The 16,751-nt window shown below is 43.5% G+C and overlaps 1 protein-coding gene across 4 annotated transcripts in view; it reads left to right on the plus strand.

Moving 5' to 3' along the window:
- Positions 1-16,751, plus strand: part of LOC129825338 (ATPase family AAA domain-containing protein 2-like) — a 136,980-nt gene that overhangs the window by 23,653 nt on the left and 96,576 nt on the right. For all 4 annotated transcript variants that reach the window (XM_055885355.1, XM_055885354.1, XM_055885356.1 and 1 more), the window contains exons 15-22: positions 982-1,093; positions 1,372-1,571; positions 2,739-2,880; positions 3,255-3,441; positions 3,556-3,741; positions 13,535-13,670; positions 15,892-16,088; positions 16,335-16,494. In XM_055885355.1, the coding sequence (XP_055741330.1) occupies positions 982-1,093; positions 1,372-1,571; positions 2,739-2,880; positions 3,255-3,441; positions 3,556-3,741; positions 13,535-13,670; positions 15,892-16,088; positions 16,335-16,494 (1,320 nt within the window). The remainder of the gene's footprint in view (positions 1-981; positions 1,094-1,371; positions 1,572-2,738; positions 2,881-3,254; positions 3,442-3,555; positions 3,742-13,534; positions 13,671-15,891; positions 16,089-16,334; positions 16,495-16,751) is intronic.

A 16,751-nucleotide genomic window follows, 5' to 3' on the forward strand; every position in this document is an offset into this window, starting at 1 on the left:
CTTTTTTTTTTTTTTTTTCTGCGTCTCACGAATGTTCTTTGTGATCCGAAAACCTCAAACTTAGATTTGTCTGTCCATAACTTTTTTCCAATCTTCCTCTGTCCAGTGTCTGTGTTATTTTGCCCATCTTAATCTTTTATTTTTATTGGCCAGTCTGAGATATGGCTTTTTCTTTGCAACTCTGGCTAGAAGGCCAGCATCCCGTAGTCACCTCTTCACTGTTGCTGTTGAGACTGGTGTTTTGCGGGTACTATTTAATGAAGCTGCCAGTTGAGGACTTGTGAGGCGTCTGTTTCTCAAACTAGACACTAATGTATTTGTCCTCTTGTTCAGTTGTGCACCGGGGCCTCCCACTCTTTCTATACTGGTTAAAGCCAGTTTGCGCTCTTCTGTGAAGGGAGTAGTACACAGAGTTGTACGAGATCTTCAGTTTCTTGGGAATTTCTCGCATGGAATCGCCTTAATTTCTCAGAACAAGAATAGACTGACTAGTTTCAGAAGAAGGTTCTTTGTTTCTGGCCATTTTGAGCCTGTAATCGAACCCACAAATCCTGATGCTCCAGATTAAAGAAGGCCAGTTGTATTTCTTCTTTAATTAGAACGACAGTTTTCAGCTGTGCTAACATAATGGTAAAAGGGTTTTCTAATGATCAATTAGCCTTTTTAAAATGATACACTTGGATTAGCTAACACAACGTGCCATTGGAACACAGGAGTGATGGTTGCTGATAATGGGCCTCTATGCCTATGTAGATATTCTGTAAAACATCAGCCGTTTCCAGCTACAACAGTCATTACAACATTAAAAATGTCTACCCTGTATTTCTAATCAATTTGATGTTATTTTAATGGACACACAATTTTTGCTTTAATTTCAAAAACAAGGACATTTCTAAGTGACCCCAAACTTTTGAACGGTAGTGTAGATGTTTAGTTTACTTCCTTTTCGGTTCTTTCATTTACTCCACTCCCTTGCTCCAGGTTACTGCGGTGCCGACATCAAAGCACTTTGCACAGAGACGGCCCTGGCGGCGCTGCGGCGGCGCTACCCCCAGATCTACGGCAGCAGTGTTAAGCTGCAGCTGGATGTCAGGTATCCATGGAGAGGAGGACACTGAAAGTCCATATTAATGGACTGGAATCCATCGTCTTGTCTGCATGGGGCCAATCCTAACTTCCACTTAAGTTTAATTTCCATGTAGTCTCCCATTTGACATCAAAGCATGGTTAATACACAATTTGAATGAAGTGGAGAATTAGAATTAGAATTTGAGAAAAGTTAGAATTCTCCCCTAAATCTGTATGATCTGCTGACACTGAATTTCCATTCTGGATCAAGTATTCATTTATTGATCTATCTGTCTCTATCAGTACCATCGTGCTGGGGCCTGGGGACTTCAGCCGTGCCCTGCGGACTATCGTCCCAGCCTCCCAGAGAGCCCAGGCCCCTCCAGGCCGAGCCCTGGCCCCATACATACGCCCCCTACTGGCCAACACACTGGACACAGTGCTGGAGGTCCTGCTCCGAGTCTTCCCCCATGCAGAATCACAGCACAGGGAGAGTAGAGGAGGTACGGGATCGCTCTTTCTGTCCGTCTGGGGATTGCTCTTTCTGTTCGTCTCTCTTTTTGCTCCCTATTTTGCTCCCCCCCCCCCCTGCGCTTTCTCTCTCTCTCTCTTTCTCTCACCCCATATCTGCTGGGAGTTGTACCATCTCATGCTTCTTTTAATAACTTCCATTTACCACTCTACCGTCCTCCCTAATAAACCATGATGTCTCTACTAATAAGACTAGAGCTTTCTCTAGTTTTTTCCCCCCTTGCTGTAGCAATTTCTGCTCAATGGGCTGTTAATAGAAGTTATTCTAAATTGGAAGGACTTAAACATTTTTGTGGAAATTTTATAAAACACATCTGGCTTTACCTGTGGGATCGTCTGAGACCAGCCACCTGGACAGCTGATGAAACTGGGTTTTGCACAACCAAAGAATTTCTGCACAAACTGTCAGAAATCGTCTCATGGAAGCTCATCTGCGTGCTTGTTGTCCTCACTAGGGTCTTGACCTGACTGCAGCTCGGGGTCGTAACTGACTTCAGTGGCCGAATGCTTATCTCCGATGGCCACTGGCACGCTGGAGAAGTGTGCTCTTCACAGATGAATCCCAGTTTCAACTGTACCCGGCAGATGGCAGACAGCATGTATGGCGTCGTGTGGTCGAGCGGTTTGCTGATGTCAATGTTGTGAACAGAGTGCCCCGTGGTGGGGTTATGGTATGGGCAGACATAAGCTAAGGACAACGAACACAATTGCATTTTATTGTTGGCAATTTGAATGCACAGAGATCCTGAGGCCCATTTGTCGTGACATTCATCCACCGCCATCACATCAAGTTTCAGCATAATAATGCACGGCCCCATGTTGCAAGGATCTGTACATAATTCCTGGAAGCTGAAAATGTCCCAGTTCTTCCATGGCCTGCATACTCACCAGACATGTCACCCATTGAGCAGGTTTGGGATGCTCTGGATCGACATATACAACAACGTGTTCCAGTTTCCGACAATATCCAGCAACTTCGCACAGCCATTGACGAGGAGTGGGACAACATTCCACAGGCCTCAATCAACAGCCTGATCAACTCAATGCGAAGGAGTTTTCACATCTGGGTTTTCAGTTTTATTCCTAGGTGGCATACAGTTTGTTTGACAGTATTTCCTCCTGGCCTTCCTTCCTACTAGACATTGACAATCTGCTAGAGGAGGAGTTCAGTGAAGAGGAGACGGATGGAGCAGCTCCCTCCATCTACCACCTCCAGCCTGGATCCCCTAGGATGCACACACACCCCTCTACGGCACACACACCCTTCCTACACTTCACCACGTGAGTCTGACTACAGAGCACACCTCTACCCCTAGCCACACACACCCCACTGTATCAGGGCATTTTAATGCCACCTCGTGGCCACAAGGCGAATGACATGAGCAAAGTCAAAGTTAAAACCATTAGTCATCTTCAGTCCTGTCATCAATACAGGAGAGGGAAGATAAATGTTCTCTATTAGATTCCCATCAATCTACTAGGTACTTTATCTGATATAGATGGCTAATATGTTTAAAGATTATGAAATATGATTATGGACATTATAGTCTAACAGTTTTTAGTTTAATCAATCAACTGGAGACTGATGGCCTATTTGGTAATGTAAGGACACATTTAAAAAAGAGAAGCTGATTCTCCTTTTCTCCTCCCTCCAGATCAGCTCTCCACCAGCCCACGTCGTACCGACCTCGCCTGCTGCTGGCGGGTCCCCCCGGCTCGGGACAGGGTTCTCACCTGGCCCCTGCTGTGTTACACTACCTGGACAAGCTGTCTGTCCACCGTCTAGACCTGCCCACACTCTACTCTGTCAGTGCCAAGACACCTGAGGAGTCCTGTGCTCAGGTAACACACACACCTCTACATATATAAACACACACACACACACACACACTCATACAGATCGCAAATATGTATATCGCAAATGTATGATGTTTGGCTGTTGTGTGTGTCCGTCAGGTGTTCTGTGAGGCGCGTCGGAGCGTGCCCAGTGTGGTGTTCATGCCGCACATCTGTGATTGGTGGGATTCGGTTAGCGACACTGTAAAGAACACCTTTCTTTCTCTGCTCCAGGACGTCCCCTCTTTCACCCCCCTCCTCATCCTCGCCACCACAGAGACCTGCTACACACAGCTACCACAGGAGGTAGGCTAAACACACCAGGGTTTCTGTTAGCCGGTAATAGCCAGCTTTTGGCCGATTTAAAAAAAAAAAGGTTAAAAAAAAGGAAAAGCCGATAAATAAAATCTGGCACAAGCGAGTTGCCCAGGAAAATAAAAAAAATCCCATTGCAAAACTAGAAAAGTACATTCCAAAAGAAAATGTTGTGCTTGTTTTAAAGTATTTATGAAAATTTTAATGTTTGCAGCTGAAATGGTTAAAGAGTGGTAGCATTTAAAATGTCTACCACTGTGTTCTTATTTTTTGGTCTTTTGATCCATTACATTTTACACAAATAACCACTGTTTATAGTTTACATGTTAAGAATGTGAAGTTATGATAGCCTGAACATGAGGAAGTTGGTTTGGTGTCTTTAGCTTAAACGGTTCAATAGTTACTGTTGGTGAGTTATTTTATGCAAATGTTTATAGTTATTAGGGATGTGACAAATGGAAAACATTTTACTTTTTAAACAGACTTTAAAAAAAATCGTTTTTCCATTTAAAATGATAAGTAAAAATGATAACAATTCACAATGCAGAATAATAGTCCTATTACGTACGTATGTATCACCACTAGGGCCGGGCAATGGAATTATGTCTACTGCGACCCTTTACAGAGAGAACGCAGCTACAGTAGCATGTCAATAATTGATACGTTTTCAGACAACAATAATTTTTTAAAAAGTAGCGCATTAGAAGCGTCTACCTTTTCAGACAGTGGAATTGTGCTCCTGGTTATAGTGTTCTATTGTTTCCCTGACACCAACAAATGTTGCTGGCTGATGTCCTGCAGTGTTGTTTATGCTATATTTTATGGTAGGGTAGCAATATTTGCTTTCTTTGTACTAAATGCCTCGGTAAGTTGTGATATTTAACAAACTTTACTGTACTTTTTAAAGAAAGAGTGGTCTGCGTGCAGGCAGCTTGCAGGCTAGGATTGATAGTTCTGGTCGCCTAGTGATGGAAGTTAGTTACTTTACAGACAAGTGAAATGAAAAAGGCGTAGTGTAGCCTACCCTAACAGACAAATAACATTCCCAACATCAGTGCCCGACCTCACTAATGCTCTTGTGCTGAATGGAAGCAAGTCCCCGGAGTAATGTACCAACATCTAGTGGAAAGCCTTCCCAGAAGAGTGGAGGCTGTTTTAGCAGCAAAGGGGGGGGGACTCCATATTAATGCCCATGATTTTGGAGTGAGATGTTTGATGAACAGGAGTCCACATACTTCTGGTCATGTAGTGTATCTAATCAATCGAAGATAGAATTTTGATATTACAAAATTAAAAGTTAAAGGAGAAGGATTTAAAATCGTTCATTCAAAAAGTATACATGTTATCAAATCCTTTTACAAGCAATCTAAACAGGGGCAGTCTCAACATCTCAACGTTGCCATTTAAATTAGTTATGTTTATCACACGCGCACAGCATACAGATACAGAACCTATAAGCGAAACATCTGACAGACAGTGTGAGAGCTACTGCTACGGTTCTGTAACAGTTTAGTAGTTGCTGCTGGAGTGAAACGTGCTTTTATAATCCCAATCATTGCGTAGCAATTCTAAATGCAATGGCGTGTTAAAGTTTTTTGAAGGCCACGATTTAAAAATAGCTATTTTTATTTTTCAACTGGTAATTTGAAGTATGCTTCCCATTCGCCATTCAAGTGCATATAGGCTTCAGCGTGTCACACCACTTTGCAATGGTCTGGAGGCAGTAAGCATTTTGAAAACATAGACTTGATTATTTGAAACCTGAACGTTTCCCTTCATATTGTGAGGCATGTCTTACCTTGCTTCAAAGTAGCCTAGCCAAATATCCGACCAATTATTTTATAAACACTTCCATTTGCCATTTGAAACCAGTAGGCCTAGCCTATTTATTTCATTGTCCAGTAGCCAAAGGCACAACCCTAGTCATTAGCAAGTCGTATTAGTTGTTGCATCTTTAGTTCTCCCCTCTGTCAAAATTTCTAATGGATATTTTCATCTCTGTCACTATCATGTGCAGTGTGCTTTTGACAATGGTGTTTTCCTGCTAATTGCATTACGGACCAACATTTGCATTGTGTGCATTGCTGTGCTTATAATGTGAATAAATAATTTATCATAATTTTAAGCTAAACATTGATGTTGCATCAGCTTCATTCCTTAAAACAAAAATATGTGTGTGTGTAAAATATGTCCCGGAGTCTGTTTCAAATAGCCCATTTCTTATTCGCACAGAACGACAAGCTGACCAATAGAATAGGTCAACTTTTCTACTACGGGGGATAGTTGATTGACTTGGGCTAGTGAGTTTGCTCTTCGTTACCCATGTTGTTGGCTGAGGAAAATTAAATGCAGTTTTTCTAACATCTTCAAAGTGCGCATCGGAATTTGGTAAGAAAGACGCACATCGTTACATCCTCAAGTTGCATGTTCTGTTAAGACGAATTACCATAATCTAAATGTGATTTCTGTCATCCTAAACACCGTGGGTGGACACCCTAATCAGGTTATGCACCCAATGGGTCAGATACATTTCTAAAATGTCCATTAAATTTAAAATACTGCCCGGCACCACATTTTTCCTTGCACACACACACTTAGTGTTCATCATATTTTCACTTAACCACTCGCTTTCCCCCAATCTCGTTATCTCCGTCTCTCAAACGGCAAGCGGTACTGGAACGCCAAGTTTAGGACCAAAAGGCTCCTCAACAGCTTCTACCCCCATGCCATTAGACTGCTGAACAATTCATAAAAATCGCCACTGGACAATTTACATTGACCCCCCCCCCCCCCCCCCTGTACACTGCTGCTACTTGCTGTTTGTTTGTTACCCATGCATTGGCACTTAACCCCCACCTACATGTACAGATTACCTCAACTAGCCTGTTCCCCCACACGCTGACTCGGTACTGGTGCCCCCTGTATATAGCCTCATTATTCTTATTGTGTTACTTTTTATTTTAGCCTACTTGGTAAATATTTTCTTCTTGAACTGCACTGTTGGTTAAGGGCTTGTAAGTAAGCATTTCACAGTAAAGTCTACACTTGTTGTATTCGGCACATGTGGCAAATAAAGTTAGATTTGATCCTGCATCTATCATTCTCTTTTCCCACTATACATAGTGCCAGCTCCTGAGTTAGTTCACTCATGAGAGAGAGATCTTCTTGCTAGTCAAACAACAGAAGGATATATACAGTTGAAGTCGGAAGTTTACATACACCGTAGCCAAATACATTTAAACTCAGTTTTTCACAATTCCTGACATTTAAGTCTTGTAAAAATTCACCGTCTTAGGTCAGTTAGGATCACCACATCATTTTAAGAATGTGAAATGTCAGAATAATAGTATAGAGTGATTTATTTCAGCTTTTATTTATTTCATCACATTCCCAGTGGGTCAGAAGTTTATACACTCAATTAGTATTTGGTAGCATTGCCTTTAAATTGTTTAACTTGGATCAAACGTTTCAGGTAGCCTTCCACAAGCTTCCCACATTAAGTTGGGTGAATTTTGGCCCATTCCTCCTGTCAGAGCTGGTGTCAGGTTTGTAGGCCTCCTTGCTCGCACATGCTTTTTCAGTTCTGCCCACACATTTTCTATAGCATTGAGGTCAGGGCTATGTGATGGCCACTCCAATACCTTGACTCTCCAATACCACAACTTTGGAAGTATGCTTGGGATCATTGTCCATTTGGAAGACCCATTTGTGACAAAGCTTTAACTTCCTGACTGATGTCTTGAGATGTTGCTTCAATATATCCACATAATTTTCCTGCCTCATGATGCCATCTATTTTGTGAAGTGCACCAGTCCCCCCTGCAGCAAAGCACCCCCACAACATGATGCTGCCACCCCCGTGCTTCACGGTTTGGAATGGTGTTCTTCGACTTGCAAGCCTCCCCCTTTTTAATCCAAACATAACGATGGTTATTATGGCCAAACAGTTCTATTTTTGTTTCATCAGACCAGAGGACATTTCTCCAAAAAGTACGATCTTTGTCCCCATGTGCAGTTGCAAACCGGCCATTCAGGTTATGTCGATATAGGACTCGTTTCACTGTGGATATAGATACTTTTATACCCATTTCCTCCAGCATCTTCACAAGGTCCTTTGCTGTTGTTCTGGGATTGATTTGCACTTTTCGCACCAACGTACGTTCATCTCTAGGAGCCAGAACGCGTCTCCTTCCTGAGCAGTGTGACAGCTGCGTGGTCCCATGGTGTTTATACTGCGTACTATTGTTTGTACAAATGAACGTGTTACCTTCAGGCGTTTGGATGAACCTGACTTGTGGAGGTCTACAACTTTTTTTCTGAGGTCTTGGCTTATTTCTTTTGATTTTCCCATGATGTCAAGCAAAGAGGCACTGAGTTTGAAGGTAGGCCTTGAAATACATTCACATGTACACCTCCAATTGACTCAAATTATGTCAATTAGCCTATCAGAAGCTTCTAAAGCCATGACATCATTTTCTGGAATGTTCCAAGCTGTTTAAAGTCACTGTCAACTTAGTGTATGTAAACTTCTGACCTGCTGGAATTGTGATTAAGTGAAATAATTTGTCTGTAAACAATTGTTGGAAAAATGACTTGTCATGCACAAAGTAGATGTCCTAACCGACTTGCCAAAACTATAGTTTGTTAACAAGAAATTTGTGGAGTGATTGAAAAACAAGTTTTAATGATTCCAACCTGAGTGTATGTAAACTTCTGACTTCAACTGTATGTATATAATTACATCTGGGGGTTGGCAGCCCATATCTTCACCCCTTGGTATATGCTATCTAGAGCTCTCAGCAGTTGGCCCTACATGCCCTCCTGCTCTACGCGGGGTGTTGCAGGGGGAAGTGTTTGTCGGTCTCACTATGGTCAACTCATTAGCATTGGGGAACCTGATCTGTTGGATAAATGGATTTTCTATCGGTCTCTTGTTTTCTCCTATTCTCTCACTCTTCCTCACTTGGGGGGAACACTTGGGGGGAACACAAAACGGGTGTTTTTTGTCGGGGTCCCGTTTGCCGTTGGGTCAATAAAAACAAAAAATGTGTTTATTATTGTATGGGACAATATACAATATATTGGGAAAGATACTTTGAAAAAAAACCATGACGAAATGTATTTATTGTTTCTCTTAATTTTGATAAGAGATGAAAATGTAATTAATTTAAGGTTATTTGTTGATGTAAAAATCAAAATGTGCTGATTTTAGATTTTGGGTAGGGTGAGTCTCCTGTCTGTCCAAAACGTGCTTGTTGTTAGTTGGGTACAGATGAGGTTTGCTGAAGTTTGACATTTAGTCTCTCTCCTTCCATGGGGTGTGTTCTGGCACTGGGTTCTGATATTCTCGGGGTGTGTTCTGGCACTGGGTTCTGATATTCTCGGGGTGTGCTCTGGCACTGGGTTCTGATATTCTCGGGGTGTGCTCTGGCACTGGGTTCTGATATTCTCGGGGTGTGTTCTGGCACTGGGTTCTGATATTCTCGGGGTGTGTTCTGGCACTGGGTTCTGATATTCTCGGGGTGTGTTCTGGCACTGGGTTCTGATATTCTCGGGGTGTGTTCTGGCACTGGGTTCTGATATTCTCGGGGTGTGCTCTGGCACTGGGTTCTGATATTCTCGGGGTGTGCTCTGGCACTGGGTTCTGATATTCTCGGGGTGTGTTCTGGCACTGGGTTCTGATATTCTCGGGGTGTGTTCTGGCACTGGGTTCTGATATTCTCGGGGTGTGTTCTGGCACTGGGTTCTGATATTCTCGGGGTGTGTTCTGGCACACATTGGTGACCGCTATCCTCACAGCACCTCTCTTTGACAGGGGTTTTTGTCCCATCACAACACCACCACCACTCTTACAGTACCAGTCTGGAAGAGGGAGAGAGTGTGATGGGCAGGGAGAGTGCGACAGAGGGGGAAGGCAGGCGGTCCCAGCTGCCAGTCTCCCCAGCACAATCCATGCCCACGTAAACAGCATCTGGGCTGCAGCTAGGAGTAGGACTGGATGAGCTGGAGTTGGTGATGGTAGTTTCTGGGGGTTGGTAGTTAGGGGCTGGTTGGGGTGTCTGAGGCTGAAAGAGTGCCTTAAAGCTAGGATAGAGGTGGGTAAATGTGCAGGTAGTGGGAGAAGGTTGGAGGTTAAAGGGGCTTGTAGGGGGTCTTTGTGCCTGATCAGAGTGACTCATTGCTGGGCTTCAGCGGCAGAGCGAGTTCCAGTGTGTGGTCCGGAGGTCTGTCAGCGCTGTCATACTTCTGTAGAATCATCCATGTCCCCAACACACACACACACACACACACACACACACACACACACACACACACACACACACACACACACTAGTCCCCCACCCGTGGAGCTGGCAGGAGTATGCGGTAGTGCTGATGGCAGAATTGTGTGTGTGTTCAAAACACATGTATGAACAGCAGGCACAGCCAACACAATAATGGTGGCACCACCATTGATTTAAACTCGTTTTTTAAAACCAATGAATTAGCAGTACCTACTTCTGAACTACAGAATGTATCTGTCTTTATTGTAAAGGCCTGAGAGACACTCATAGATCTCAGCTGTCATTGAAAACAATGGCAAAAGAGACACACACACACACACTATTTTAGTCTCTTTTTTTGAAGCCTTTAGTTTAGAAGGCACGTAGGGTGAAACTAAGAGTCCATTTTGGGTTCTTAGAAAACAATGAATACTGGATTGGGGAGAGGGTTTTTTGTTTAGATGGGATACGGTTTATGTCAGAGTAGACTTATCGTAGCAGGTTCGGAGAACTTACGCAGCAAGTTAGGAGAATATTAGGAAAAGCAAAAAAATTCTACATCGTCACTTTGACAAACTGTATCCCGACTAGTAATGAGAGGGGGAAAGTAATCCCCCTCCCTTTTTCTGCTGGTCTTTTAGCTGGTGGTGAGGCCATAATCAAGCTGCAATTCAATGGAGCATTTGAACACAGAAACGCACCCACACACTCCACGATACCTAATCAATTCCTCTCCAACTGTATTGTTCATTTCTCTTTTAAAAATGTGTTTATCGATCGATTCATGTCTGTCTCTTGAGTGGCAGCTCTCTCTTGTTCACTACAGAAAAGGGGTGGAGGGGGGGAGAGAAGCGAGCGGGGAGAAAGCTGGAGGAGCAGAGGGAGAGAAATACCGTTTTCTATTTTAGCAGACCAAAGGGTTTGTTATTCTTCCAGAGCAGCAGAGGCTTTGCTGCTGCTGTGTGCCACTGATCCTCAGCCAGGTAGACCTCTCCTCTCTCCATCCCTCTGTTCATCCCTTTCTCCGCTCTCCCTCCACACATCCCCGCATACTCCACGGCCTTCCTTGGTCAGGCTGGAGTAAAATCATTACCTTGTGTGTTCTGCAGACGGAAGCTCCCCTACTGTCTTTCTCCCTAACACACCTCCGTCCATCCCTTTCTCTCTACCTCCCTCTTCCTTTCTCTTCCATCCCGCATTTTCTCCTTCCCCCACCAAGAAGTCTCTGGCCAAGAGATGGGGAAAGAAAGGAGAAGAGGGAGAGAGAAAGAGAAAACAAACTTGAGAAAGAAAGAGGGAATGAATGTGAGAGACAGGAAGATATGGTAGGAAGTGAACAGCAGGCTGTGGAATTGAAGCTGTGTAAGTCCAACCTCAGGGTATTCTGCACAGTGATTGGATTACAAGCTCTTTAAAACACATTCTCGACATGGAAGTCAAGGGTTGTGTACTATACTGTCGGTTAACTTATTCCTCAGACCTGAAGACCCATTAACGCCTAGGCTTTAGCTCAGTTGGCTGACTGGCTTTCAACACCAGGTTGGAAACTTAAGCTGACCACTGAAGGGTCATTGCCTTTTGGCCCAGTAGTTGTCTGTCTGTACTGTTAGTCTTGTTGAGTCAGTATATTTACTAACCTTCCGAAACCCACTCTGAAGTACTTGTACAAACAATTTGATTTCTCCAAAAGCCTCTGATCCCAACTCATGAATACTGCATTCCTAAAAACAACACATCTTTTGATGGGTAGACTGAGACATGTACACAACAATGGAGCTGGGATGTGGGCTTCTCTCTCTACCTACCTACTCAACATTTAACTCCAGGTAACAGACAGAAAGTTGAAGAGACTAAAATGGACAAGTTAGGACAACCTGAATAAAGCACAAACATGAAGTTGTTGCCCTGATGCCAGTTAGTATAAGCATTAACAAACACTAGACATTGACTTAAACTAGCTGAAGCAGAACCAGACAGAAACTAAAGGCACACAGCAAAAGTTGTGTACAAGACAAGTCCAGGGCCCGGTTTCCCATAAAGCATCTTAAGGCTAAGTTCATTGTTAGAACCTTCGTAGGAACATAGTTAAATCTCCAAGCTGTTTCCCAAAACCATCATTTATAACGTTGCACTTGAAAACATTCTGAATCTAACGCCTGCCTCAGACCACTCGTAGAACATCTAAGTGGGTCGTTAGATATTTGTTTTGTCCTCCTCGTCACTTTATACACACAGAATTGTGTGAGAATCTTTCTGTTACAGAGAAACTCTCTAACTGCCAATAACTTGAGAACGAAGTGGACTACAAATACAAAGTTGCTAATGTCTTTGCAATTGATATGAACAAGCAACATATAAAAAGATGCTTCAAATGAAAATCGACATGACTGCATTAAAATATAAACAGTAGGCTATAGGCCTATTTCAATCATATTGAAGACATTTCATGATCAATCAATTGATTTCTATGTTGCTACTTGTAGACTACTGTCTGTAATTTGACTCAATATATTTCATGGTGTAGCCTAACATGAGAAATGATGTGCCAAATTGGTGATTTAGGGCATTTCTATTGGGTAAGCACTAGAATAAGCCGCCTCAACATTTGCAGCCGTAGGTGGTAGTATCTCTCTTGGATCTGATCCGTAGTCAGTATTGTGAAATCATTCTAATGTTAAGATTTTATTAGAGAAAGCTGATCTATCAGTATGGACACATGCTCCAACGACGCACTTAGCGGCCGTTCTCTCTGTGTTGTTTTGGGAAATGCATGTTACATCTTCGGCTGTTGAAGGAAAGATGCATCGTTAGAACTTAAACTTACTAGTGTTTTATCAGGCAACCGGGCCCTGTTCTGTTGACTTGTCTAACACACACGCGCACACACACACACACAGCAGCGGTCTTGTTGTAGCAGCTAGACAGACTGACAAGCTAACATTGACGGTCAATATCAAAAACCCCATCGATCCTCTTCATTGAACACATCTTTGTGTTTATCCTTCATCTGAAATTCAGCGTTTCTCATTGTGGCATAATATTGATGTTTGCTCCATCCCGGCTTTGTGTAGCTCTTGTGGGAACCGCTAATTTAATCTTTGAGCTTTGAAAAGTAAAGTTCTAGAAAGTGAGTGGCTCAACAGTAACAAGGCAACAGGTGGTGAATAAAGCAGGATAATATATTACTGTGATATTGTTTTACAGATAAAGAGAAGAATCCACACATTGCTATGTACAGTACGTGCTCCCAACTTTAGTTTATGACAACGTGGGCAAACTTTTGTTTAATGGTTTGGAGGAACTGTCCTACCACCTTTTATTCATTCAACATCTGTCTACTGCTGCTGACCTTGACACTTCAAAACAATTGTCTTCAATATTACATTGGCTTTTCCCTCAACACCAAGTCTGGACAAATCCAATACAAATATTCTGATGCCATACACCAGGCACAAATCCATTGGATATAGTGGAACTGAGCTGTTTGTGTTCATACAGTGGAGTTGTTGTTGTCTCTCCCAGGTGAAGTTGATGTTCCAGAGGACGTATGGGGAGGTGGTCAGTCTGTCTCCACCTGGAGAGGAGGACAGACGGAGATTCTTCACTGACCTGCTACTGGTACAGGCTGCTAGAGCATCGCTACCCAGGAGACATACAGGTACTATGCATTCATACATGCAGAGACTTACAGGTTATTACGCTCACTCACTCACCCATTCACCCACCCACCAGGGTTGGGCCAATTTCATTTAAATTACAGTAATTTCCCAAAGTCAACCAAATTCCAATCCACATTTTTCTCATTGAAGAGAATTGGAATGGGAATTTCAGTGTACCTTCTGAATCTTCATTTTGGTTTCATCTTGTCTTTCCGTTTCCTCTCTCCCGACACACACATTGCCCAAACCACTGTACAGCTCAATTTCTCTTTGAGCTCTTGAGTCATTAAATTTTTCCTTCACGTGGAAAATATACATTCTATGGCCTAGTAAGAAGAATGTAACAGGAGGGATGACTAGTAGTAACAGCACCTGTAGTACTCCCATCTCTCTCACCATCTCCCTCTACGACCCCACCCCCCCTACCATTAACTTCCCTATACTCTCCTCCAGCCTCCCTTTTCCCTCTGTTCCTTCTCAGTGTAAGAGAGCTGTACACTGTGGCTTCCATGGCACAAGGCTTTCAAATGGAAATAAAGCAGCGCCGATCGCAGCATCCTCATTGCAAAGCAGGGGTCCCACACGTACACACACACATTCTAACCCACACGCTTGACGTTCTCTTAACCAGCTTCGCCTGGAATGTTTTTCCAACAGTCTTGAAGGAGTTCCCACATATGCTGAGCACTTGTTGGCTGCTTTTCCTACTCTCTGCGGTCTGACTCTTTGCCTTGATGACAGCTTTGCACACTCTTGGCATTCTCTGAACCAGCTTTATGAGGTAGTCATCTAGAATGCATTTCAGTTAACAGGTGTGCCTTGTTAAAAGTTAATTTGTGGAATTCCTTTCCTTCTTAATGCGTTTGAGCCAATCAGTTGTGTTGTGACAAGTCAAGGGTGGTATATAGAAGATAGCCCTATTTGGTAAAAGACCAAGTCCATATTATGGCAAGAACAGCTCAAATAACCGAAGAGAAATGACAGTCCTTCATTACATGAAGGTAATTCAATACGGAAAATTTCAGAAACTTTAAAAGTTTCTTCAAGTGCAGTCACAAAAACCATCAAGTGCTATACTGAAACTGGCTCTCATGAGGACTGCCACAGGAAAGGAAGACCCAGACTTACCTCTGCTGCAGAGGATAAGTTCATTAGAGTTACCAGCCTCAGAAATTGCAGCCCAAATAGCTGCTTCACAGTGTTCAAGTAACAGACACATCTCAACATCAGCTGTTCAGAAGAGCCTGCGTGAATCAGACCTTCATGGTCGAATTGCTGCAAAGAAACCACTATTGAGATGGTTTGGAATGAGACGAACTGCACAGTGAAGGAAAAGCATCCAACAAGTGCTCAGCATATGTGTGAACTCCTTCAAGACTGTTTGAAAATTCTTTCAGATGTTGCTGGTTGACAGAATGCCAGGAGTGTGCAAAGCTCTCAAGGCAAAGAGTGGCTACTTTTTTGGTTACTACAAGTAGCAACATAGTTTTGATGTGTTCACTTCTACTATATATATATGTTGCTACTTGTAGTAACCAAAACAGTAGCCACCCTTTGCCTTGAAAGCTATAGCAAAAAATAAAGAAACCCTTGAATTAGTAGGTGTTCTGAAACGTGTGAGGTCCCCACTCTGTCCTCTCCGGGTGTTCCCCCTGAATATAACAGCAGCCCTACTTCCATCAGGGGCTGCTTGTAGAGGTGTGAGGGAGGCTGGGGAGAAGCAAGAGGGAGAGAGGGAGCCCGCTAGAAACCCAGCACTATTACCCATAATTACATTCACAGTTTATTGTTAGTAAGCAGGACGGAAGATGATGCTAATGCTAAAGTGAAGCAGGACTATCACTGCCTGAGGCGAGAGGGTGAGGCAGGGTAGAATTTTCAGTTTCAGAAGGTAAGAAAAGGCAACTGCCATATTGTTGTCTAATCCTTCTCCTTTTTTCGCTCTTCCTTCCCAATCATTTCACATCTACAGGGGTTAGAGGTTGATTTGGAATTCATCACATATATCACTCTGTGGGCCAGAGACTTGGGGGTTCAGGGTTTTTGCTGATGGGTTGATGATGTGTTTAGAAAGAAATCAATGCCGCGTTTCCCCCTCGCCTGTGTGTCTCACCTCAGCTTTCCCCCATGGATCAGCTGAGAGTAGAAGATAAAAGTAGAAGATCTGAAGGGGGACCCACTCTCTAACATACCCCCCCCCCCCCCCCCCCCCCCCTCTAGCGCTGCAGTGTGAGGAGGTGCTACCGGTAGCGGAGACCCTGGACGCCAGGGTTCTCTCCCCCGAGGAGCAGCGTCGTCTGGCTGACCAGGAGGAGAACACTCTGAGAGAGCTGCGTCTGTTCCTCAGGGACGTCACCAGGCGCCTTGCCGTAGACAAACGCTTCAACATCTTCAGCAAACCTGTCGACATCGAGGAGGTGGGCAACAACACATAGATGGCTTGTTGTTGTAGATATGGTAGTATACCTCAGTAGATGGTAATAGAAAGATGGGCATGTGCCACCCTAGGAAAGTTGCATCGTGAATTGAGTCCTTTCGCCTCTCTCACCTCTGTCTCCATTTGAGTGTTGCACTGATTGTAGTGAATTGACACTGAACCGATTTCTCTTTTGATTTAAATGGAGTCAATAGCACCAGTTTAAATTGACTGTGACTCCTTTTAGGTGTCAGACTACCTGGAGGTGATCCGTCAGCCCATGGATCTGTCTACTGTCATGACAAAGATAGACACCCATAAATACCTGACGGCTAATGACTTCCTGGTGGACATAGACCTGATCTGCAGCAATGCCCTGGAGTACAACCCTGACAAGGACCCCTCAGGTACACATGGAGGGATTAAAGTTTTGGTTATGCCCTACTTGCACCCTATTCCCTTCATAGTGTACTACTTTTGACCAGGCCTATAGGCTCTGGTCAAAAGTAATGCACTATGAAGGGAATAGGGTGCCGTTTGGGACCCAGATTGTTTACTTATATAGCTCATCTGGTGCACCTCTCGGGACTAACAGATTGTAGGCTACTGGTAATGTTACCAGCAACATAAGTCAGTAGTAACATTATATAGTTATGGAGACATC

Source organism: Salvelinus fontinalis, chromosome 27, assembly GCF_029448725.1.
Source record: "Salvelinus fontinalis isolate EN_2023a chromosome 27, ASM2944872v1, whole genome shotgun sequence".
Lineage (NCBI taxonomy): Eukaryota > Metazoa > Chordata > Actinopteri > Salmoniformes > Salmonidae > Salvelinus > Salvelinus fontinalis.